The sequence below is a fragment of the Myxine glutinosa genome, chromosome 9, assembly GCF_964187855.1.
Source record: "Myxine glutinosa chromosome 9, kmMyxGlut1.1, whole genome shotgun sequence".
Classification (NCBI taxonomy): domain Eukaryota; kingdom Metazoa; phylum Chordata; class Myxini; order Myxiniformes; family Myxinidae; genus Myxine; species Myxine glutinosa.
Genome location: NC_136269.1, coordinates 28421042 through 28447986, shown reverse-complemented (window position 1 = coordinate 28447986; position 26945 = coordinate 28421042). Strand labels below are relative to the sequence as shown.

At 43.3% G+C, this 26945-nt stretch overlaps 1 protein-coding gene across 2 annotated transcripts in view; it reads right to left on the bottom strand.

Annotated features, from left to right (window-relative positions):
• The window catches only part of LOC137435522 (E3 ubiquitin-protein ligase pellino homolog 2), a 336475-nt gene that overhangs the window by 6496 nt on the left and 303034 nt on the right, over positions 1-26945 (bottom strand). For both annotated transcript variants that reach the window (XM_068129398.2, XM_068129400.2), the window contains one exon: positions 26502-26690. In XM_068129398.2, coding sequence (XP_067985499.1) covers positions 26502-26690 — 189 coding nt within the window. The remainder of the gene's footprint in view (positions 1-26501; positions 26691-26945) is intronic.

Sequence of the window (26945 nt, the reverse complement as noted above, 5' to 3'; positions counted from 1 at the left end):
AGTAACCATCTCTCCAGGGTATTTTCTCAGCTAGGAAACACTTGTGACAGACAAGTCGTGGGTGCCCGTGATGTCTTTTTTTTGGGGAATCGGAGAAGATTAACTGGAACATGCAAATTTATTTGGATCATTTCCAGCTTTCTTTTCCTTATGCCCCACCAGCTTGCCTGTGGAACTAGCACAGGGTGCCCACACATTTCTTACCAACCAGGGTTTGGCCTGCACTGGAAAATTAGCAGGATTGCTGCACTCATTTCTCACAAGGCCACTCTTAAAGGTCTCGCATTAAAGGCAAAGAGTCCTTGTTCAAGGTGCCTTCCAAGCAGGGAATGCTTGTTGGTCATTATATGATCGGCTCGGCTGACCTTCCCCTGTTTTTATAGTTAGATCGCTGTTAGTTACACACTCTGGAATAAAGCAGAAGCACACTGTACCCTCATCGGCATGAATCATGCAGATAATACATAAAGGTCTCTCACACACTCATATACATGTTTCGTACTTTCTTGGTGGGGTAGAAATCTGTTTCTGATACCGATGCAACTCGAGGCCAATATCCAGGGAAAAGTCACCAAACCGTCGAAAAATGTCCTCAAATGAAAATATCCACGAATAAAAGTCAGCCGGTGCAGACTCGCTCTGCTGGGTCACGTGACCCAAAGTCAATGGAGCCGACATTCAAACTGGTTGCTAGGCGACAGTAACAAGTCCCTCTTATTATATAACGTTTTGCTGTATTTCCATTAAAAATTACTGCAGCTGCAAACGTTTTAATAAAGAGCTCATTCTAATCACCAATTATTGTTTGACGACTTATTTAGTTGCTTCCAGAATGCAACCAGAATGCACATCATCAAATATATAAAGCTTTCTCACAATGCACATCATTAAATATATAAAGCTTTCTCACAATGCACATCATCAAATATATAAAGCTTTCTCACAATGCACATCATTAAATATATAAAGCTTTCTCACAATGCACATCATTAAATATATAAAGCTTTCTCACAATGCACATCATTAAATATACAAGGCGTTCTCATAATGCACATCATTAAATATATAAAGCTTTCTCACAATGCACATCATTAAATATATAAAGCTTTCTCACAATGCACATCATTAAATATATAAAGCTTTCTCACAATGCACATCATCAAATATATAAAGCTTTCTCACAATGCACATCATTAAATATATAAGGCTTTCTCACAATGCACATCATCAAATATATAAAGCTTTCTCACAATGCACATCATCAAATATATAAAGCTTTCTCACAATGCACATCATTAAATATATAAAGCTTTCTCACAATGCACATCATCAAATATATAAAGCTTTCTCACAATGCACATCATTAAATATATAAAGCTTTCTCACAAGGCACATCATCAAATATATAAAGCTTTCTCACAATGCACATCATTAAATATATAAGGCTTTCTCACAATGCACATCATTAAATATATAAGGCTTTCTCACAATGCACATCATCAAATATATAAAGCTTTCTCACAATGCACATCATTAAATATATAAAGCTTTCTCACAATGCACATCATTAAATATATAAGGCTTTCTCACAATGCACATCATTAAATATATAAGGCTTTCTCACAATGCACATCATTAAATATATAAGGCTTTCTCACAATGCACATCATCAAATATATAAGGCTTTCTCACAATGCACATCATCAAATATATAAGGCTTTCTCACAATGCACATCATTAAATATATAAGGCTTTCTCACAATGCACATCATTAAATATATAAAGCTTTCTCACAATGCACATCATTAAATATATAAAGCTTTCTCACAATGCACATCATCAAATATATAAAGCTTTCTCACAATGCACATCATTAAATATATAAAGCTTTCTCACAATGCACATCATTAAATATATAAAGCTTTCTCACAAAGCACATCATTAAATATATAAAGCTTTCTCACAATGCACATCATTAAATATATAAGGCTTTCTCACAATGCACATCATTAAATATATAAAGCTTTCTCACAATGCACATCATTAAATATATAAGGCTTTCTCACAATGCACATCATTAAATATATAAAGCTCTCTCACAATGCACATCATTAAATATATAAAGCTTTCTCATAATGCACATCATTAAATATATAAAGCTTTCTCACAATGCACATCATCAAATACATAAAGCTTTCTCACAATGCACATCATTAAATATATAAAGCTTTCTCACAATGCACATCATTAAATATATAAGGCTTTCTCACAATGCACATCATTAAATATATAAAGCTTTCTCACAATGCACATCATCAAATATATAAAGCTTTCTCACAATGCACATCATTAAATATATAAAGCTTTCTCACAATGCACATCATCAAATATATAAAGCTTTCTCACAATGCACATCATTAAATATATAAAGCTTTCTCACAATGCACATCATCAAATATATAAAGCTTTCTCACAATGCACATCATTAAATATATAAGGCTTTCTCACAATGCACATCATCAAATATATAAAGCTTTCTCACAATGCACATCATCAAATATATAAAGCTTTCTCACAATGCACATCATTAAATATATAAGGCTTTCTCACAATGCACATCATTAAATATATAAGGCTTTCTCACAATGCACATCATTAAATATATAAAGCTTTCTCACAATGCACATCATTAAATATATTGTTGCGGATATGAGGATTGTGTTTTTTTATTGTGTTATATTGTATAGTAAATTGTTGTAAATATCACCCTCTGTAAAATGTAATGATTCCTTGTAAATACCTCCGTAGTGTGAAGGTCAAAGGGCGTCTCGGTAGTTATTCCATAAACACCACATTGCAGGACACGATAAAACCCTTGTTCAGTAGCTTATATCTTATTATGTGTTTTAGAGTAAGGCCTTGTCTTCCATTAGAATAACACTCCATTGCACCGAGTGAAATAAGAGTAGATTCCCTTGATTCCCATTCCCCAAAACCTATAATTTTTCCTTTCGTCATTGCCAGGCCTCAATTGCCATTGCCAATTACCTCCCCTCCAATTGCCGCCATTGACCACGAGGCAGGGTCGGAGAAGAAGGGCGTGTCTCCACCTCGTCATAGAGGGGAGGAGTGAGCCAGCCCCGAACAACCAACCGAGCACGAGGGGTTTGGTTTGAGAGGGCGGAGGAAGAGCGATCGGGGAGGTTCGCAAAGGTTCAAGGGTGGGGCTATATATAACCCATGAGAGACGCCCCCAAGAGAGATGCGCTTTTACTGAGACAAGGAGATGAGTCTGAAAAGAGAGGTCCATGACAAGAGCTGAGTTGTGTGGTTTTGGTCAGAGCTGAGTTGGTCGTCAGGGGTGGTCAGTGGTTGCGTTGAGTGGTTGCGTTGGTTGCGTTGAGTTGTCGGTGTAGAAAGAGTGGTTGGACCAGGAAAGAGAGAGGAGAGAACCCGTCACGCCAGACCCCCCACCAGCGCGTCGGCTCCGACCGTGATCCGACCCGTGATCCCGCGCACACGACAGGATCGGTGGCATCAGCGGCCGTCGAGGTCCAGCCCGACGTCCCGTGCGGGATCAAGCTCCAGCCAGCTCCGTGCCGTCCTCCCCCTCCAGCCACACACCTCCTTCCAGCCAATCCACTCTGCAATTCCCCGTGTGAGTCGTCTTTGTTTGTTCTGTCCTGGGTAGTAACTAAGTCTGTATAAGCTAGTAATTTTCACTGTGTCACCTGCGTCTCATGTCCCTGTACATAATCGTGACTGCTCCTTTTTGCTTGTGTGTGTAAATAATAAATCCCGTTACTCTTCTGTACGTCTTCTTCCTCTTTGCATTCAGTCGCTTTAGAGTTTTCCAGATTGAGTAGCTGTGGCGCGATACGGCCAACGTTGGGTGAATCGGGTTTAGTGGGGAACAACTGTTCGGCCGCGGTTATACCTCCGCTTGGTAAAATAACATCTAATCCGCGGACCGTAACAATATAAAGCTTTCTCACAATGCACATCATTAAATATATAAAGCTTTCTCACAATGCACATCATTAAATATGCAAGGCTTTCTCACAATGCACATCATTAAATATATAAAGCTTTCTCACAATGCACATCATTAAATATATAAGGCTTTCGCACAATGCACATCATTAAATATATAAGGCTTTCTCACAATGCACATCATTAAATATATAAAGCTTTCTCACAATGCACATCATTAAATATGCAAGGCTTTCTCACAATGCACATCATCAAATATATAAAGCTTTCTCACAATGCACATCATCAAATATATAAAGCTTTCTCACAATGCACATCATCAAATATATAAAGCTTTCTCACAATGCACATCATCAAATATATAAAGCTTTCTGACAATGCACATCATAAAATATATAAAGCTTTCTCACAATGCACATCATCAAATATATAAAGCTTTCTCACCATGCACATCATCAAATATATAAAGCTTATATTTATTACGAACAGAAGTACCCGGCGTTGCGGGTTGGGGAAGGGTGGGGAGGGGAAGGGGGAGGGGGGATGGGAGAGGGAATGGGAGGGGAGGAGGGGGGAAGGGGAGGCGGGGGGAGGGGAGGGCTAACAACTCGAGATGAGATGACTTAATAACTAGAAATTAGCATGAAAAAGCAAATGCGAATTAAGATAAATAATTTATAAAACATAAGCACGATACCAGAAATGTTCATTATTTTAAAGAGGTGAAGCCGCTTCAATATTAAGCTATGTCCGTCCTTCAAAAATGAAGACCTTTTCAAACCCACCGTGTTTCATTCTAAGTGGTTCTAAATGGTAATTCCAGTGAGTTCTAAAGGATGTTTCTAATGGGGTCTACAGGGTAATTCTGAAGGGTTCTGAAGGGTAATTCTAAATGGTTTAGTTTGTTTCTCGGCTTTGCCTATTTCATATAAAAAAATGCCAAACTGAACCACTTCCTTCGGACACGGGTGCGATTTTTTTTTTTTAACCATTGGATGCAGTGATTGGGCCTCTTAGGCCCACAAGGTTTTTTTGTTGCAAAAACTATGCTGTACAATTTTTTTGGGGAATGAGCCTCATTTTCACTGACTTTCATGTTGTTACACAAAATTCAGTGACATTAAAAAAAAAAATTCATTCAAGCTCGTGGGAAAATCTTCATTCTTCACTTATAACCTGAAAATCCGACACAAATGCAGGTCTGGGGCCTTCGATGCCCCGCAGAAATGTTGTTGTACTACTATGTTATATCATTATTTTCTTGATATGAGCCTCATTATATGCTCCTTTAACTTGGTTACAAATAATTCAGTGACAAAAATATGAAAATTAAAAAACTTTACACGACATTTGTGGAGCCTCCGAGGCCCAATGATTGCATAGGTGTAGGATTTTTGAAAGTTGTGGGCATATACATTCTAAATAAAAGGATTAGTGAATCATATTTTTTGAGCAAATACTCCTCCATGAGCCTAAACGTTTTAGAGAAAAAAAGTTGAAAAACCAAGAACAACATTTTTTTCCCAAAAAATAAATAAATAAAGATTCATTACTCGTATGGGATTCTTCCAACTAATAGGATCAATGATTCACATTTTCTGAGCAAATACACATCCATGAGCATCGACTTGGATTTAAAAAGGATATGAAAGAAAGAAAAAAATCGATTTAAAAAAAACCATTACACGAATACATCCGTTGGGCCTCCGAGGCCCAATGGCTGCGTTTATGTAGGATTTTTTATGCCTGCATCTAAGAGTTAATACAAATACAATATCGAGGTCCATGGGAGATCATAACAACAGGGACAATGGATGAACAAGAATGGGGCAAAGGGAAAACAGTAGGAACTACAACAAACACAAGGACCACATTACAAGGAGAGTAATTGCAGGAGGAGGATGAGATCAGCATCTCCGCAGGTGTAGTAAGTCTCAGTAGTGGGAATGGGAGTGACCATGAGGTGGCAGTGGCAGCAGAGTTAAAATCCTGAAGGAAAGAGCTCATGGTCATTGACTCAGGAAGACAGTTCCACAGGTGAGAAAAGAGGGGTATGAAAGAATGGAGGTGATCCTTCAATTGAGATTTCGATAGGGAAACAAAGAAAGGGTTTCTGGAAGAACAGGTGCAACCTGTGGTGCAGGTCTTGGGTGGAGAGGTGAGATCGTAGGAGGAGCAATATCAGAATAGACGTACTTGAAAACCTAAAGACCACCAACTTACTTACGGTGGAGAAGAAGCGCATGCCGTGACTCCTCTTCTTGACGTGCGATTGCAATTGGCGTACTTACGACCACTTGCCTTTCATATTGCGTCTCATACCTCTCTCACTCTCTTCTCCCTCACTCTCTCCCTCATGCTCTTCAATCCCACTCCTCCCTCCAGGTTTTTAAAACAGCTGTTCACCACCATCTCTTATCTTCCCCCATCCAAAACCTTAATCTTTTCTACCCCCGCTAATTCACCCCAGACCAACTTTTTTGAAATACCAACTTCTTTCCTGGAAGTCCAAGCAGTGTCCATGTGTTTCATACTCCTCAACCCCTTCCCACGCCTCCTCCCCCCAAGCCCCTTCCCTCCCACAGATCTCCCGATGTCCCGGCTCTCAAATGTTGTGTTTGTGTGCTTCCCCATCTCTCCCCATCTTGTCTACCGCTCCCTTTATTATATGTTTTATGTGTCTGTTTGATTTTTTGCGTGATTAATGTTAGCTCTTTGACGAGGCTCGATCTTGTATACAAAACAAAACAAAAAAACCTGAAATAAGTGCCTGAAAAAGCAAAGTGGGCAGTGATTTGTGCAAAATATTTATTTTTATTTTGAACAATTTTCTGTTATTTATTTACATATTTATGCTTTTGCACGAAAGGAGAGGTCACACTGACTTTGGGGAGGAAAAGCGTGATGCCTTTACAAGGTGAATACAAGCGTTACGCCTAGGTCCCCGGCGGGGAAGTGATGTGAGTTGACAAAGTGGAAGACGCAGAAAACATGCTATGATATGATATTTCGCTCACAAGGTTCAGACATACATGGCGGCGGCCATCTTGGATTTTGACGTGGCGACCCAATTTCCAATAGCGTTCTTCCTTATGCCTAGATACACCCACACACCAGATTAGAAGTTGGTACTTCGCTTATTTTTCAAGATATTCCGCTCAAAAGGACCAGACATACATGGCGGCGGCCATCTTGGATTTTGAGGTAGCGACCCAATTTTCAATAGCTTTCTTCCTTGTGCCTAGATACACCCACACACCAGATTAAAAGTTAGTAGTTCGTTTATTTTTCAAGATATTTCGCTCACAAGGTTCAGACATATATATGGTGGCGGCCATCTTGGATTTTGACGTGGCGACCCAATTTTCAATAGCGTTCTTCCTTATGCCGAGATACACCCACACACCAAATTAGAGGTTGGTACTTCGCTTATTTTTCAGGATATTCCGCTCACAAGGTTCAGACATACATGGCGGTGGCCATCTTGAATTTTGACATGGCGACCCAATTTTCAATAGCGTTCTTCCTTGTGCCGAGATACACCCACACACCAGATTAGAAGTTGGTACTTCGCTTATTTTTCAAGATATTCCACTCACAAGGTTCAGACATACATGGCGGCGGCCATCTTGGATTTTGACGTGGATTGCACCCGCACACCAAATTCGAATGCGGTCCTTCCCACGCACGCACGTACTCACACACGCACGCCCGCACGGACGGACACACGGACGGAGGGGAAAACCATAGTCCCCCTTTCGCTCCGCGGTGCGACGGGGGACAAAAAACCTTTGCTTTCAGCGTGTACATTATCGCTTGGGTAAAGCAACCGGCTCGTTTCTGGAGCAACGGTGAATCCTGCGAGTTGGCAGGATGATTTTGTATCCGAGTGAAAGATAGACTTGCGATGTCAATCTGTCTGAACTCTAATCTTTTGATCTGTGTGCAGGTGTAAAGTCGCGTGTGTTCATCCAGGCTCCCAGCTTACCAATTCTCACGATTCTCATATCAATAGCCGGAGTGTGCACAAAATGCTCTTGCATTGATTTATGACCAATTCAATACGCACGCGATTCTGAAGGAATGATGGCACGGGAATTTGTATCGGTCTCATGCGATGCAAGCTTACCTTTTCACATCTACTTCGGTTCCTGAAATCCCCATCCAAGTCGGCTTTGTTGTCAACTGAAATTGTAAGACTTGGAGGGAGATTTTTGTGGAGCAGATTTACTGGTTTGCCAAACATCTTCTGCACATGTTTATTTATATTCCAAGGTCAATCAAAACTTCTGGCCCGACATTGTGCGAGCTGTGCAAGAACTCGATTTTTGAGATCGACCAGAGTATCTAACTCAAAATGGGATAAAACGATGCATGCGCGACAATTAAAACAAGAAAGAGCAATCGGAGATTGCAGACCCTCGCCAGGACGTGTTTGTAGTTTGTGTGGTGTTTGTTGATGACATAGATTTATGTTCAATCCAATATGGCTACCAAACCACGTGACTGATGACGTCATCAATTTAATTTTTCCATACAATTTTTGTGTATACCGTGCTCAATAAATTTCAAACTGATCGGATCAAGCATTCTACTTGGCTAATTATGACGTCATAATGAAGACACCGATGATATCATCATGAATATATTGTTGCGGATATGAGGACTGTATTTTTTTTATTGTGTGTATTATTATTATTGTTATTCTGCGCCTCCTGCCTCCGGAGCTGTGTAAAGGTCAAAGGGCGTCCCATAATTAGTCCATAAAGCATCCACACCACAGCTAATCATAGAATACCCCTGTTCGATAGCTTATATCTTATTATGTGTTTTAGGGTAAGGCTGTGTCTCCCATTAATTGAAATACTCCATTGCACCAGTGAAAGAGATAGATTCCCTTCATTCCCACTCCCAAAAACCTCCATTCCCCCTTTCGTCGATTGGAAACTACCTCCGCTCCAACAATTGCCGCCATTGGCCACGAGGCAGGGTTGGGGAAGAAAGGCGGGTCCCCACCTCGTCATAGAGGGGAGGAGTGAGTCAGCCCCACTCAACCAACCACGAACAAGGGGTTGGACTTGGAGAGGGTGTGGAAAGAAACATCGAGGAGGTTCGTGAAGGTTGAGGGGCGGGGCCTATATAACCCGCAGGCAGGGCGTTTCCCAAGCGGCAGACGGGAGATGAGCTTTCACCGAGAGACGAGAGGGAGTCCAAGAGTTGAGTCCGAAAGAAGTCCAGGCTTGAACTGCAGCTCGAGCCACTGAAACTGCATTTACTGCAGCTGGAGCCACTGAAACTGCATTTACTGCAGCTGGAGCCACCGAAACTGCAGCCACAGCAGCGTGAGGCCTGGACGGCAGTTTGGAGCAGGGCCGCGAAGGGGCGGCGGCTGCCCAACGAGTCGATCGGTTGCAGGACCAGTTGGACCTCCCTATCCCGCAATCCATCCATCTCCCGCCAGTCCTATCATCATTCCCCGCGTGAGTCTGTCCTTGTTTGTTCTGTCCCTGGGTTAATTAAGACTGTAGGTAAGCTAGCGTTGCACTGTGTATCTAATCTCGTCTGTAAATAAACGTGACTGCTTTCTTCTTGATTATATGTGTAAATAATAAATCCAATTACCCTTTTCTCGTCTTATTCCTTTTCCTCTTTGCATTCGGTCGCTTTAGAGTTTTCCTGATTGAATAGCGGTGGCGCGATCCGGCCAAAGTTTGGGGCAAATCGGGTATTGGTCGGGGAATAACTGTTCGGTCGCGGTAATACCACCGCTCGGTCAAAATAACATCTTAACCGCGTCCGTAACAATATGTTGTTCCCAATGAGGATTACTTGACAATTAGCCATCTTGAATTTTTTTCCCGTGGAGCGGTTTCAGATAGAGATGCAAAATTTTTCGGTTTTTCCAAGATGGCGCCCGTACCACGTGACCCATGACGTCATAATTATCATTACAAAATTCTACAGGAGGCGGCGAAAATTTGGTGAAAATTTCCTGTTAATTGGACCAACGGTTACAGAAAAAGGCATACTTGTTCTGTGCGGGAAAATAGACAAACAAACTAACAAACAGACCCAAATGCAGACCCTCTGACGAGGGTAAAAATACAAAATGTCAGAACTAAATGATAATCCAATGCACATAAAATAATAAAACCTATGAAACCTACACCTGTGGTGGTAATTTGTATGCAGTCTGCGGCTGCTTGGCTGCATCATTTTCTGGGGGCACGGCTGTGCTGCCGCTGCCGCAATGCCCACAATACCTATCATATGGTACTTATTTTGTCGACCTCAGAAGGACGACATATTGAGTCAACCCACCTGGTGTTAATGCAACATCACGACAGGGGTTCAAACTCAGGACCCTAAGATCTCAAGCCAGCCACCTTAACCGTCCCTTTAGCCAACGCCCGGCTTAACCTGCACCTAACAGTGTTCTATGTAGTCCCTTTTACCATCATGGTGTTTTGCTATCTCAGAATGCATGTTCTTTGTTTGTGCAACACAACATTTGCTAACAAGCACAGAAAATTGTGATATTTTTTATTCGGATTTGCTTTTTCTCAAGGTTGGCCAATTGTCATGGTGACGTCTCAGGCGTTAACCCTTCATCGGAGCAAAAAAGCTCCGATGAAGGGTTGACAACCGAAATGTCAGCTTCTCGTTGCTTAGAAAAAAATGACAACTTTCAAATATTCAAAGATTGCTTATTATCTCATGTGTAGTCTTTCATTACGGCACGTGCGCAGTCTTTAGGGCATTTCATAAGGTAGAGATAATATAAAAGCATTTCATAAGAGATGCGTGCAGTCTTTCATTTCACAAGACCAAGATAAGAAGGCAGAGATATAATCTGCAAGATAAACAGTCTCGTAATACTTAGTGTGAGCGCGGTCCATATGTTCCCAATTTAACAATCCGGGTGCATTTGAAGTTGTCATTTTTCAAAACAAGAGAATATATGATATAAAATTTTTTTTAGGTATGAGATAAGATGGAGAATGACAGCAAAGATACACTTTAGTAGGCTAATTGTAGGTACTAATTACTGAATAACAACCCTGAAACGATGCTCCGGGGATCATAAGGGAACGCATGTCGTTAATGCTCCGGGGATCATAAGGTGTATGCAGTCTGTATGCATAAGGTGTATGCATCGATATCATTTTGAACTTCTGCAAGAGATAGTTTCCAAACAGGTGGCTTCAATTAATCTTCCTCTCAGATCTCCTGCAATTCATCTATATATTAATAATAAGATAATGTGTGTCAGTGTGTTGTGTGTGTGTGTGTGTGTGTGTGTGTGTGTATGTGTGCATGTGTCAGTGTGTGTGTGTGTCAGTGTGTGTGTCTGTGTGTGTCTGTGTGTGTGTGTGTGTCTGTGTGTCTGTGTGTGTGTGTGTGTGTTTCAGTGTTTGTATGTATGTGTGTGTGTGTGTGTTTGTCAGTGTGTGTGTTTGTCAGTGTGTGTGTGTGTGTGTGTCAGTGTTTTATGTATGTGTTTCAGTGTGTGTGTGTGCATGTCAGTGTGTCTGTGTATGTGTGCGTGTGTCAGTGTGTGTGTGTGTGTGCATGTCAGTGTGTGTGCGTGTCAGTGTATGTTTGTATGTATGTATGTATGTATGTGTGTGTGTGTGTCAGTGTGTGTGTGTGTGTGTGTGTGTGTCAGTGTTTGTATGTATGTGTGTGTGTGTGTGTTTGTCAGTGTGTGTGTGTGTGTGTGTGTGTGTGTGTGTGTGTGTGTGTGTGTGTGTGTGTGTGTCAGTGTGTCAGTATGTGTGTGTCTCCTCCATAACTCCAAAACCATGAAACCTAGCGGCCCCAGACTTTGCATGCATGTGAAGGGAACTCCAAGAGAGCGCATGATTGAAAACTGGATGTATAGGTAAATGTAAACACACTTTTTTTTGAATATAATTAATGGCAGTGCACTCTACAGGCTGGTTTTGAAAACCATGGCAAGACAGTAGATGGAGCTCCTTTTTTATTTTATTTTTACATACGCTTCCTAATTAGTCCTTGAGCCAACCGGCCATTTTTTGAAGTGAATGCTCCGGCGGGGGGAGTAATTCTCATTATGATTTTCCATTAGACCAATGTCTCAAGTGTCAGAAAAGGTGTGATGGACATCTGAGAACGGTAGCTTAGTGCCCGGATGGACGCCATCTTTGAAACCACCCAGCTCGAAAATGCCCATTTGGTGGGGTACATTGTTGCACGTGTATCTGGACTTCTATACTAGCTATCGATGTGCGGTTGACGACTAAATATACGTCCGATGTGTACCGTCTAAATAAAAAATAATATGAAGCATTTTGTTTTAGATTAATTATTATAAAAATCAATTATCGAAAAAAAATCATATATTTTTCAATATTTTATTATTAGACTTGTACTTTTTTTAGTGAAACAACACTGGTATGATTTTCCAAATTATGCATTGCGCTACACCGTTTATCTGTCTATAAAAATAACTCAAAAACTAAAACATATCATCCACCACGAGTGTACACAAAAAATATATGAAAAGGCATGCACTTTCCACAAACCGAAACTATGTCAGTTGGAATTTCCCGCCGATAATCAACCCACAGAACCCAGTGCCGAAAGTGACGTCAGTCTATTCTATATCTATATTCTATATTCTATATCTCAGTCTGAGATTTGTTGCGGTGACCTGATTAATTTCTGAGGGGGGGTGGGTGGCTTAAGAACTAAAAGTGAACATGTTAGATGGCGCCACATACAACTCTATTATAGAGTTGTATTGTGGCGCCATCTAACATGTTCACTGACTTGGATGAGTATGTCTATGTAAGCTGGCGAGCTTTTCGGATATCGGAGTAATCTAACGTCAGTCTTTTTGTTCTTTCAGCTGAGATGGCCGGTGTCGAGGCGAAACGGGCGAAGATTGAACCTGAGTCCGGAACGTGCATCCTGTGCAGCAAGAAGTCGCCACTCTCTGAACTACGCAAGGCAGCGGGCAACAGTTCTTGGAAGACATTGTGTGACGCAGCCGCAGTTAGAAACTTTTATCCAATTCTAAAGCTAGTCCAAGAAGGCGCAGTTGAACTTCCTAATATTCCAATATTATACCATAGGGCTTGTAGATCAGACTTCACTCACAAAAACCACCTAGCTACTTTGACCAATGCAGCTAGAAGTTCTTCAGTTGATACTGGCGATGCGGTGCGACGGCGATCATCACGGGAAGAGACAGGATCAACTTCAACGGTCTACGATGATAAATGCATTTTTTGCCAGCGTGCTTCAAAATTCATAAAAGGCAGTCGTACCCGTGAAACAGTTGTCTTGGCTGTTGAACTTCGAGCAGATAAGACAATAAGAGATGCTGCGACAGCTCGCAATGATGAGAGAGTTTTGGCATTGACTACACGAGATATGGTTGCAGCTGAGGCTCACTACCACTTCTCCTGCTATAGAAACTACACACGGCCCCAAAAACCTCAAGTAGAAACTGACATTGAAGATAATATCGAGAAAAAAGAAATGATACGATGTATATTCAATTTCATTCGCACTGACTTGTTCTTGAACCCGAGGATTGTTCCAATAGTTGATGTTGCAACAGATATCCTGTCTTCAGATACATTTTCAGTTGATGTTCGTGACTCCATCAAGAAGAATCTGCAGCGCACATTACAAAGAGAGTTTGGAGAATCGCTCATCTTCTTCAATGTGAAACACCGTGTATACTTGATGCCCGATAATCTGACAAAGCGAGAGATTGCTGCAGAGTGCGTAAACCTGAAAGCAGAAGTGAAAGCATTTGAACGAACGGACGGTGAAAGTAACATTGTGCGTGCAGCTACTTCACTGCGACACCAGATCAAAGATGCTCATTACAATGAACGTTGGCCGCCTCAGCCAGCAGAACTCACTTCAGATTACGTGAAGATACCAGATTCTCTTCGTGTATTTCTGCATACTTTGATTATGCATTGATTATGCATACTTTGATACGCATACCACAGATATGGCAACAGTGCAAGAAATCCTCAGAGAAGCTCTGAACATCATGTCATCACTTCAGCTTGAGCGTATACCGGTGGTGCTAGACCAGGCACTATTTGCTAAGGCGACCGAAATAGCATGGAAAGATGTCGATCGATATGGAAGAATCGTGCTCATGATGGGGAACTTCCATACCATCTGTAACTTCATGTCGAGCATTGGGAAAATGTTTGGAGATGCAGGCCTTCGGGATGTAGCTGTTGAGTCAGGAGTAATCGCTGAAGGTTCCATCAACAGGGTTCTGGAAGGCAAGCAATACAACCGTGCTGTGCGACTCCACAAGTTGATGTACGAGGCACTAATGCGCATCATTTGGAAGGGCTTCCAGGTGTGGATAGAAAGCAATCATCCTGACAAGGAACCCCAGATTCGAAGCACTGACCTCAAAATTCGCAGCATCAAGGAGGATGTTTGCCACGAGACTCTCGCTGCTGCTCTCGATGATGATTCATGTGTACAGAGCTTTGACATGTTCGCGAAATACCTACATTTTCTGCGAACCAAACATGGAGACCTGGCTCGCTTCTGGATGATGTATATTGATATGGTAGAGACCCTGCTGGGGTTGATTCGTGCGGATAGAGAAGGCGACTGGATGCTTCACTTGGCTTGTGTCAGAAGAGTGATCCCTTGGTGTTTCGCAATGAACAAGGTGAACTATGCTAGATATCTACCAGTGTACTATGCACAGATGACGCAACTCCACGAAACATGCCCCGAGTTGTACAGGCATTTCAATCAAGGCTACTTCTCCGTACAGCTTAGACCAGGGAATCCATTTGCCAGAATCGCTGTTGATCAGACAACAGAAGAAACAGTAAACAAAGATACGCAAACAGCTGGAGGAACACGAGGTTTTAGTCTTCGACAAGGGGCTGTGTCACGATACTATCTAACTGCAGAAAATCGGGCTACTGCACTGAGGCAACTACGAGAAACTATCCTTGTGAATGGCAGCGACACATCTCACGCCAAGCACCCTGACTTGTCTACTTCTCGCATCAAACGTGATGAGTCTGGCGTCACAGCTATCTGTGATCTACTGGAAAATGACTGGACCAATCCATTCGCCGATGATCCGTCATGTCTTCTCAGTATATCTACCGGAGCGGCTGCGAGGGAGGACGTTTCTAATGACCTACTCAACACCCTGCAAAAGGGGGAAGCGGCGTATCAAAGCTTCCAGAAACGTCTTGAAGAGGGAACAGGCTTTCATGACACATTGAACAAGCTAAACTTGAAGACCTTTGGTAAGATCAAGCAGAAAGTTGTGAAGGGCACAAACAAGGAGATCGTCCTGAGAGCTGACAGACAACTGTTTGCCACCATGATACTCATCGCCAAGACAAGGAACCTCGACATGCAACTTGTCCTTTGTCACCCACTAGGGCCGTTACCATGGTCTTTGGCAAACGTTGATGGGTCAATGAAAAAAATGAACAAAGCTGCACTTGCGAAACACATGGAAGGTCTTGTGGAACCAGCCGAGAACGTTGACAAGCGAAGTGCAACAATAATTGATGCGATGGCTCTCATACAAAAGATGCATGGCGAGAACGACACGTTCGAAGAACTATCTGACCGCATCCTTGCTGCAGCGCTTCACGCTGGTCAAGGCAGTGAGCGCATCGATGTTGTCTTTGACACATACACAGAAGAATCCATCAAAGCAGCTGAGCGTGTGAACCGCGGTTCAAATGAAGGCATCAGTTTCAGCGAGATCAGACCCGCACACAAAATCATGAACTGGCGGCGTCTCCTTGCTTGCAGCCAGACAAAGGAGAAACTGGTTGTGTTTCTGGCGGAGTCGTGGAAACATGAAACAAATCGCGAAAAGCTAGGCAACAGAACACTGTATGTCACCTGTGGTGAAAAATGTCTGGTACTGACCCGCGATAGGTGGAAGTTGGTGCAAGCACTCGAATGTAGCCACGAGGAAGCAGACACGCGTATGTTTCTCCACGCAAAGCACGCCGCTACCCACTACAAGACGATCATCTTAGTGGCAGATGACACCGACGTTCTGATCATCAGTCTTCATCTCAGCAGAACCATCGATAGTCAGCTCTTCATCAGACGAGGAACAAAGGTTCGAGTCAGAATGATCGACGTTGGAAAGTTGGCTGCGGTATTGGGGTCTGGAGTTTGCAGTGCATTGCCAGGGCTTCATGCATGGAGCGGGTGTGACACTGTGAGTGCTCTGGCTAGCCAAGGAAAGATAAAGGCTTTGAAGCTTGTGCAAGCGAATGAGCTGTATCTTCAAGCATTCACAGATCTGGGATCTTCGTGGAATGTACCAACAGACGTCTTCAATAGCATTCAGGCCTTCACGTGTCAGCTGTACGCCAAGAACACGAAGATCGTCGGTGTTAATTCGCTCCGTTATCACATGTTCTGTGCAAAGAAGGGCCAGATCGAATCTGGACAATTGCCGCCTTGTGAAGACTCCTTGATGCAGCATACACTTAGGCCAACTATCAGGCGGCTATCTGGCGACGCAGCCTTGAAAACCTACCAGACGTCCCAACACCATCAGCAGGACATGGTTGGGAACTCGATGATGGCGGTTCGCTCACAATCCGATGGATGGCGGGTCTACCAGCTCCAGATGTCGTCTTGAATCTCATCTCATGCACATGCAGAAGGACGTGTCGACCGTCAGATTGCTCCTGCATACTGAATGGGTTGAAGTGCACTGTTGTGTGTAAGCTGCAGGGATGCTCCAACATGGTGCAGGATGATGCTATCGTGGCTCAGGATGCCAATGACTCTGATGGCGACTCTGATGATTAACTTTGTGTGCACTGTATATTGTATAGCATATGTTGTTCTCTATTATAATGCAGGCCAAATTGCCTGAAAATCTTTATAGACAGATAAACGGTTTAGCAAAATGTATAATTTGGAAGATCATACCGGTGTTATTTGACTAAAACATGACATGTTCAATGATACCTCCGCTTGCTTATTAGGAATATACATCGTATGGTGTTAAAATCAGCTCCATACGTCTTTCCAAACTCTAGTAATGAATAATTAATATAATTGGCGGCCATTTTGAAATCCAAGATGGCCACCAAAGTGCAGATTTCCTATGTAACAATTTCCGCCTGCTTATTAGATATCGTATGGTGTTAAAATCCTCTCCGTACGACATTCCTAACTTGCGTTATCGTCAGAATAGATAATGCCAGCGGCGGCCTAAGTCATTTTATGCCTCTTTACATTTATTTGTTGTAAACTCGTGGTGGATGATATGTTTTAGTTTTTGAGTTATTTTTATAGACAGATAAACGGTGTAGCACAATGCATAATTTGGAAAATCATACCAGTGTTGTTTCACTAAAAAAAGTACAAGTCTAATAATAAAATATTGAAAAATATATGATTTTTTTTCGATAATTGATTTTTATAATAATTAATCTAAAACAAAATGCTTCATATTATTTTTTATTTAGACGGTACACATCGGACGTATATTTAGTCGTCAACCGCACATCGATAGCTAGTATAGAAGTCCAGATACACATGCAACAATGTACCCCACCAAATGGGCATTTTCGAGCTGGGTGGTTTCAAAGATGGCGTCCATCCGGGCACTAAGCTACCGTTCTCAGATGTGCATCACACCTTTTCTGACACTTGAGACATTGGTCTAATGGAAAATCATAATGAGAATTACTCCCCCCGCCGGAGCATTACTTTTGGTCTGGCTCAAGGACTAAATGGCCTCACACCCTAATTTTTTAACTCAGATTGGATTTAAGTTTTCATTTCTTGTAGTAGATAAAGTATATTCGGACTGCGAAGTTGTGAATGACTTTTAAAGGGGAACTATATGCTTTGCATTCTATGAAATGGCCTCATGCCCTGTCCCTTTGGGGACTGCTTATTTGTGGGGTCTATTCGACTTGTATTTACATTTTTAGAGGTCCCAAGAGGTGATCCACATGAAATGAAAACAAATCTGGTGAAAAACGGATGTTTTAAAATGAAATCACATAGTTCTGCGTGCTCTGCAGGCAAAAGTAATCACCTGATCCATGCGCGCATGCACGTGCAGGCAGTATGACACGCTATCTGCAGGGCTTATGTTACATGTGGTTGTACTTATGGATGCCCCTGAGGCTGTTACACACGATAAAACAAATTTGGGGGAAATCTGAAGTTTTTGAGGGATTACATACTTCGATGATGTTGTAGAATTTGTATTCTGAGACCTCGCTGGGAGAAGAATTTATCTCGGTGATAACACATCTTCCTGCTCCCACTCACTCCTCCTGCTTCCCACTCACTCCTCCTGCTTCCCAATCACTCCTCCTGCTTCACACTCACTCTTCCTGCTCCCGCTCACTCCTCCTGCTTCACACTCACTCTTCCTGCTCCCGCTCACTCCTCCTGCTTCCCACTCACTCCTCCTGCTTCACACTCACTCTCCTGCTCCCGCTCACTCCTCCTGCTTCCCACTCACTCCTCCTGCTTCTCACTCACTCCTCCTGCTTCCCACTCACTCCAGCTGCTTCCCACTCACCCCTCCTGCTTCCCACTCACTCCTCCTGCTTCCCACTCACTCCTCCTGCTTCCCACTCACTCCTCCTGCTTCCCACTTACTCCTCCAGCTTCCCACTCACTCCTGCTTCCCACTCACTCCTCCTGCTTCCCAGTCACTCCTCCTGCTTCTCACTCACTCCTCCTGCTTCCCACTCACTCCAGCTGCTTCCCACTCACCCCTCCTGCTTCCCACTCACTCCTCCTGCTTCCCACTCACTCCTCCTGCTTCCCACTCACTCCTCCTGCTTCCCACTTACTCCTCCAGCTTCCCACTCACTCCTGCTTCCCACTCACTCCTGCTTCCCACTCACTCCTCCTGCTTCCCAGTCACTCCTCCTGCTCCCCACTCACTCTTCCTGCTTCCCACTCACTCCTCCTGCTTCCCACTCACTCCTCCTGCTTCTCACTCACTCCTCCTGCTTCCCACTCACTCCAGCTGCTTCCCACTCACCCCTCCTGCTTCCCACTCACTCCTCCTGCTTCCCACTCACTCCAGCTGCTTCCCCCTCACCCCTCCTGCTTCCCACTCACTCCTCCTGCTTCCCACTCACTCCTCCTGCTTCCCACTCACTCCTCCTGCTTCCCACTCACTCCTCCTGCTTCCCACTTACTCCTCCAGCTTCCCACTCACTCCTGCTCCCCACTCACTCTTCCTGCTTCCCACTCACTCCTCCTGCTTCCCACTCACTCCTCCTGCTTCTCACTCACTCCTCCTGCTTCCCACTCACTCCAGCTGCTTCCCACTCACCCCTCCTGCTTCCCACTCACTCCTCCTGCTTCCCACTCACTCCTCCTGCTTCCCACTCACTCCTCCTGCTTCCCACTCACTCCTCCTGCTTCCCACTTACTCCTCCTGCTTCCCACTCACTCCTGCTTCCCACTCACTCCTCCTGCTTCCCAGTCACTCCTCCTGCTCCCCACTCACTCTTCCTGCTTCCCACTCACTCCTCCTGCTTCCCACTCACTCCTCCTGCTTCTCACTCACTCCTCCTGCTTCCCACTTACTCCTCCTGCTTCCCACTCACTCCTGCTTCCCACTCACTCCTCCTGCTTCCCACTCAATCCTCCTGCTCCCCACTCACTCCTCCTGCTCCCCACTCACTCCTCCTGCTCCCCACTCACTCCTCCTGCTCCCCACTCAGTCTTCCTGCTCCCCACTCACTCCTCCTGCTCCCCACTCACTCCTCCTGCTCCCCACTCACTCCTCTTGCTTCCCACTCACTCCTCCTGCTTCCCATCTCTGTCTTCTCCCTTCCCCCACCCATGTCCCCTCTGCCTTCCTCTCTCCCTCCTCCTCCTCCTCCTCCTCCTCCTCCTCTGCCCTCATCTCTTTCTCCCCCATCGTCTCTCAATATTCCCATCAGCAAAGCGACTCTGCATTGCCGGGTACCTTTGCTAGTTAGTAAAAACAGTGAAAGATAAAGCATATAATGTAACAGTGTTCCAACATTATCTATACAGTCGGAAGCTGACATTCGACATTCGCGGGGGATACGTTCCTGGAAAATGCCGAGAACGTTGAATCTGCAAACGTGGGGGCATTGTTTGAATGGAGGTAAAACGTTTTTTTTTTTCATTGGTCTAGGCTCGTGCAGGAACTATGACAGAGAACAAATCAGGACACAACATAAAGGGAACAGTAGGAGAAAGGGGAAACGCCAACAGCAGGGTAGAGGGAGAAACTAGACGGAGACAGACAAACAAGGGATGCAGGTAACAATGAGGGAAACGGGAGAATGCAAAGGGTGCACGAGATGGATGCATAAGCAAAATGCTTGGGAGGGGTGGGGGTGGTTTAACAGGTGTTATCATGATTTTGGATGGGGGATGACTTGATATGGTGGTGAACAGCTGTCTTGAAGACCTGGAGGGAATAATGAGATTGAAGAGAGTATGGAACATGGTCCACGGGCAGGAAAAAAAGAAGAATATATGAGTGAAGGTGAGCAGTGGTTCTGGATTTAGGCATTTTCACTGAGGGGGTTGCTGGGGGACCGCATGCATCCTGCAGATACCTGAGGGGCCAAAGCACCAATAGGGCAGATGGTGCAAGTCTTGACAAAGCACAACCTTGAGAAGGCACCACCAGGTTTTAGAGGAGGGAGACAAGTTTGAAAGCTCATTCTTGAGATTGGACAGATGTTGTTTTTCTGGCTCTCAAAACAGTAGACACACTTGTTGCCAGCCTTGTGGAATGATATGAGGTTGGCTTCAGGTAGGTGTATTTGTCTTCCAGCAGCAGAATGCAAGTTGTTTTAAAGCAACGGCTTCATCACATGATTCAGTTTACCAAGAGCAGGAGGATGGGTAAGATAATTGAAGAGATGGGATGAATATGTGCAGAAGAGAGAGCAGGTTTCTGGAGAAGAATTCCCAAGCTGAATTAATATCAGCGGGGTGGTGGATATATGAGACCAGTCCTGATGTGTAAAAAATATATATATACAGCAATACCCCGTTTTACGCCATTTCGACTTATGTCAAATCCGACTTTACGCCACTCTTCGACAGTAAATTTCAGTTCAGCGAACGTCATTATGTGCGACTTTACGTCACTCCTACATCATAATAGGAGGACGTGAAAAAAATTAATTTTTCCTTAAAAATATATTTAAAATAAATAAAATAGTACATAAAAATTAACAATAAAAGAAGCTAAAAAACAATTTAAAATACAATAAAAAGCACATTAAAATATAAAAAATGTACGTACAGTATACGTACGCGTAGCTGCTGGTTCTTATTCAAAACAAAGGCGACGCCATATGCATTTTGTCCTGTGCTGCGGTCACGTGCTTGCTTTGCCTTTCGCTGTTATTTTTGTGATTATTCCTTTACTGTGTCTGTGTTAGCCATGGGTCCTAAGAAGGATAGTGCTGGTGTTTCCAAGCGTAATGTGGTTACGATGGAAGATAAGTTAAATCTGATTAAAAGGTATGAAAAAGGTGAAAAAGTATCGGTGATAGTGCATGCCTTAGGGCTGCCACGGTCGACGGTATCGAGCGTCATTCATGATAGGGAACGTATTCTCGCATACGTCACTGAAAAAGCGCCGTCAGCTTTACAGTGTTTGTCTTCATTTTAAGGCATTTTAAAGGCATTACGCCCGGTTTACGTCAAAAACCGAGTTCCGTCACGGCTTATGGAACCAATTAATGACGTAGGCCGGGGTATTGCTGTACCGTGAAATGGGGTGAATAGGGACAGCCAGGTGAATAGGGACACAAACTGAAAAAAGTTCGGAAACTTTTTTCGCTGAAAATTGATAACCATACCGATTTGTTGATATTTGGGTTGAAAGTGTTCTCTTGTTTATTTTAAAAGCAACTTATAGTCCCTATTAACCCCATATATGGGTTAAATAGGAATAAATAGGATTTTTATGGCTGTCCCTATTCACCCCGTTTTACGGGTGAATAGAGACAGTCACTAATACAAAAATAATAATAATCAAGAAATAGGGACAGTTTGGAGAAACTTTTTATCCCATATTTTTTTCATTGGCACCGTGGTTTATATTATGGGTGCATATTATGTGCATCCATCTGAGCTATCAATTTAGCAATAAGTTGGAAACTCAGGATTGTTTCTTGATTATTTTTTTGTATTAGTGACTGTCCCTATTCACCCGTAAAACGGGGTGAATAGGGACAGCCATAAAAATCCTATTTATTCCTATTTAACCCATGTATGGGGTTAATAGGGACTATAAGTTGCTTTTTAAATAAACAAGAGAACACTTTCAACCCAAATATCAACAAATCAGTATGGTTATCAATTTTCAGTGAAAAAAGTTTCCGAACTTTTTTTCAGTTTGTGTCCCTATTCACCTTACTGTCCCTATTCACCCCATTTCACGGTATATATATTTTTTTTTACCCCGACTACACAAGGAACCAATGTAGAAGCAGGTCACATGTTATGAACCGCGAATATGTGGAATCCACAAACGTTGAGGTCTGACTGTACTATAAAAGGAGCTGTGTGTGTGCTTCCGTCTGTGCTTGCATCTGGGTTCCTTCCACCCATTGGTTGGACAGTTCACCTGACTCCACCCACAAGTTATATCGTAAGGCCGCCATGTTGGTGCTACTGTGATGACGAGTCAGACATCTTCGGAGCTGTCCTATTAACAATCGCCCTGCCCTCCTTATAAGTTAGACCTTCAGTATAAAATGACCAAAGCGGCTTTTAACAGGAATTTGAAGCGATAGGGCCACGGGCCTTGTGAAGATAAGCCTCAGTGATCGAGTCAGTGTTCTGTTGTTTATACACTGCCCAAATAACTATGTGGCGTTCTCTCAAGCAGCACTTTTACCGTGGAGGTTAAGCTGGTCCTTGCCATTATGCCCGACTATTTTCTTTCCGACTTCAAATTGTGAGTTGGACAGGTGACCGTGATGGATTTCTGTGAAGTTGGTGATAGCATGATAGGGAAGCGCAAAGCATTAATATTCTGCTGTTTCCATGTGGGAATGCCAGTTTGTTTTTATGAGTAGGAGGAGGGTGAAAGTAAAGATGTGACATTTTTTTTTTCTCCACCAATTTGTCCCTAGATGACGCTCATCAAATTTCATCTTGCTCGGATGAAGTTTTGTACTTGTCGAATTATGACGTCATAATGGAGGCACCTATGACATCATCATTAACATATGTTATTCCCCATGGGGAGTTATTTACAATGAGCCATGTCTCAATTTTTTCTATGCAGCACTTTCCAAAAGGATAAAAAAAGTAGTAAAGGAGAAATAGAGGGTGGCAGGATTCGTTAAGTAATTAAAATTGTCTGGGTTTGATCATTCACATGACCAGGATATCATTGATGGGATCAAACCTGACTAAAGAAGATGCTCATTCTGATGCATTTCCAGAATCGGGTGCTCAATCCCAAATGGGAACATACAGGTCATGTCCGATCTGCATGTAGGTTGTGGACATGAAATATACCACAGTACTGCATCGCAAAACAATAGGACTTTGGGTGATGGCACAGTGGCTAAATCCCTGTGTTAAAGTAACTAGCAACGGTACCCGCCCTCCGGGCGGGGCTTCAATTGGGAAGCCGAAATGAAAAGGTAAAATATCAGAAATTGAAGGCAGAAATTTTATATTTTAAACGATTCATATAAACATCCGTCAAATCATATCACACGTAAATCATCAAAATCAAAACAGTATCTTTAGAATTTCAATACCCGTTTAATTTCAATACCCGTCAGTACCCGTTTGTGACGATGTTTTCATTGTGACGAAAATATTCGAATTCGAATTTATTTATTCGTATTTATTCGAATTGCACGAATATGTGAACTGTGATTGTGTTTCATTGTGATGTTTGTGTGGCGACGGGCGGTGTGTACAAAGGGCAAGGACTGAATCAACGCGAGCCGATGACTCGCGCTTACTGGCAATTCCTCGTTCGTGGGACACTGTCTCAAGCCCCAGTCCCCATCACGGATGGGGCTCAGCGGTTTACCCGAGACTGACGGCGAAGGGCAAGCTACACGCTGGCCCGTCCAGTGTAGCGCGTGTGCGGCCCCGGACATCGAAGGGCATTAAACGTTCATTAAACATTAAACGTTCATTAAAGGATTACGAACCGAAAAACATTATGAAATTACGTTCACACCGTCACGTCAAACACTACCGTGAACACATACATCGTCACAATGAACGTTATGGGAACGCGAATGTTATGCGGGACTCCAAACCTGAGAATGCTGGAGACGAAAGCTGAAATTGGGAAAACTAAATAGCCTATTTTACTCCTGGGGATCCCAGGATTATCCACCCAAAATATCTTTGCGATCGGTTCAGCAGTTTTTACGGTACCTTCGAACAGACAGACGGACATTTGGTGAATTATAGTGAGATGTGCATGGTAAGGTAATGTACATGTTATGATATGTTCTTGTTAAAGTATGGTACATGTTAAGGTGATGTACATGTTAAGGTAATGTACATGTTAAGGCATGTACATGTTAAGGCATGTACATGTTAAGGTATGTACATGTTTAGATATGTTAAGGTATGGTACATGTTAAGGTAATGTACATGTTAAGGTATGTAGATGTGAAAGTAATGTGCATGTTAAGGTATGTCCATGTTAAGGTATGCACATGTTTAGATATGTTCATGTTAAAGTATGGTACATGTTAAGGTAATGTACATGTTAAGGTATGTACATGTGAAAGTAATGTCCATGTTAAGGTATGTCCATGTTAAGGTATGTACATGTTTAGATATGTTCATGTTAAAGTATGGTACATGTTAAGGTAATGTACATGTTAAGGTATGTACATGTGAAAGTAATGTGCATGTTAAGGTATGTACACATTACGTTGGATTAAATGAATGGGAAGAATGAGAGTAGTATAGAGAAGACATGGGATAGACAGGTGTGGATTATCGATCATGTGTGTGATCAGTCAAATATCCTGTGCTTATCTTTCCTTGTAAAAATGTACAGGATATAAAGGATACAGAAAAGAAGAAGAAGATGTGAAGAACAACTTTAAATTTAATTACACTCATGAAATGCATTGGAAATCCAAATAAAAAGTGTGATTAATGTTAGGTTTGTGGGGGCCGTCATGAGGGATCTGGGGGCAGGTAGGCTCATGATTGCCCACAAAGGCGGTGAGCCCAATTTGTGGCCGGCTCCATCAGTTATCCACGGTGGAAGAAAAAGTGGAGGAAGAAAAAAAAGAAAGGGTTGGAGAAGAGAGCTTTGAGGTTGAGGAGGAGTACTTGACCTGACGCCTTCATGCGATGCTGAATCGGCCACCGGGCACCATATTCCAGTCCACCTGCGGCCTTGGGCTGCTGGAGCCATTCAGGCTGGCCGGTTGCTGGGCCTTGTGCTCAAGTTTGACTACAATTCCCTATTTAAATCACACAAAATGCACAGGAAAAATATGTCCAGTAGTTAACTTGGGTTTGGCACCCGGAAACTGGTGTGTGGATCTCTTAACAAGGCTTTGGAGAAATGATTGCTTCCGCCGGCAAAGCCTATCCACGTGCTCCTGGACCATGGGAATCATGGTGGGCGTGTTCCGATCATGCTGGATTTCTCAAGTATCTAGGATCGTTCAACACCTCCCTCACCTTCGTCATGTATCCTCACCTGGATGGTTGCTTGCCCATTGACATTCTTGCCGAAGGGAGAGGGTTTTTTTGGGGTTTTTTGGTATACAAGATCGAGGCTCGTGTAAGAGGCAACATGAATGACAAAACAAACAAACGGAAACATAAGACGAAATAAAGGGAGCGGGAGACAAGATGGGGAGAGAGGGGGAAGCACACAAGTACAACAGTGGATAACAGGAGCATCGGGAGATCTGTGGAAGGGAGAGGGCTTGGGGGGAGGAGGCATGGGTAGGGGGAGGGGGGGGGCTGGGAGAGGTATAAAACACATGGACACTGCAAGGACTTCCAGGAAAGTAGTCGGTATTTCAAAAATGTGTATCTGGGGTGAATTAGCGGGGGTAGAAAAGATCAAGGTTTTGGATGGGGGAAGATAAGAGATGGTGGTGAACAGCTGTTTTAAAGACCTGGAGGGAGGAGTGGGATTGAAGGGAGTGAGGGAGTTTGTTCCAGAGGCGGGAGAAAAGAGGAATGAAGGAGTGAAGGTGAGCATTTAACGTCGACAAGTAAATGCATTCGACGGGTGGCAGGTGAGAACCCCCTTCGAAGGAAGGTGTACTCATTGATGTAACAACGTGCTCTCAAAGCACTAGAATGACAATTGATAGTCAAACCTGCAGGAATCAAACCAAGGAAACATCTGTAAGGTGAGTACCTCCGAGCTACCTTGTCAGTCTAAGCACAGTAAAATGGTGCGAATCGGCACAAAAAAATAACAACATAACTTTGTGCAAATAATGAAGCAGCCAGTGCAGGCATTTGGTCCAGGTACCCACCAGTTTTCCACGCTGCTGGGCCGAGCGCGTCTCCCGGAGCGTGTACACATTCCCACACACAGAGATCTCGCGCCACACACCGGGCCAGGATTCCTCGGTGAAGCCTCCTCTTGGGTGCATGACCAGGATACCATTGGTAGTTAGGCCGTCCATCTGGCCGTCCGGATTCTTCCATTTGGCCGCCTTTTCCTACAGGCCAAGATACAAACACAGATAGACATGGCCTACCACCATTACTCAAATCAGCAGTAGAAAAGAAACAGGCAAATCAACACTATGTGGTGGATAAACCAACATCATGAGATGTGCGCTCACAAGGAAATCACAACCATGTTTCGAATTGTCACCAAGCCATAGTAAACTAGAACGGCACTCAGTCGAGAGCATACCTCCACCTGGTTGGCCATATCACTCGATGGTGAAAAATCACTTAAATATTATACT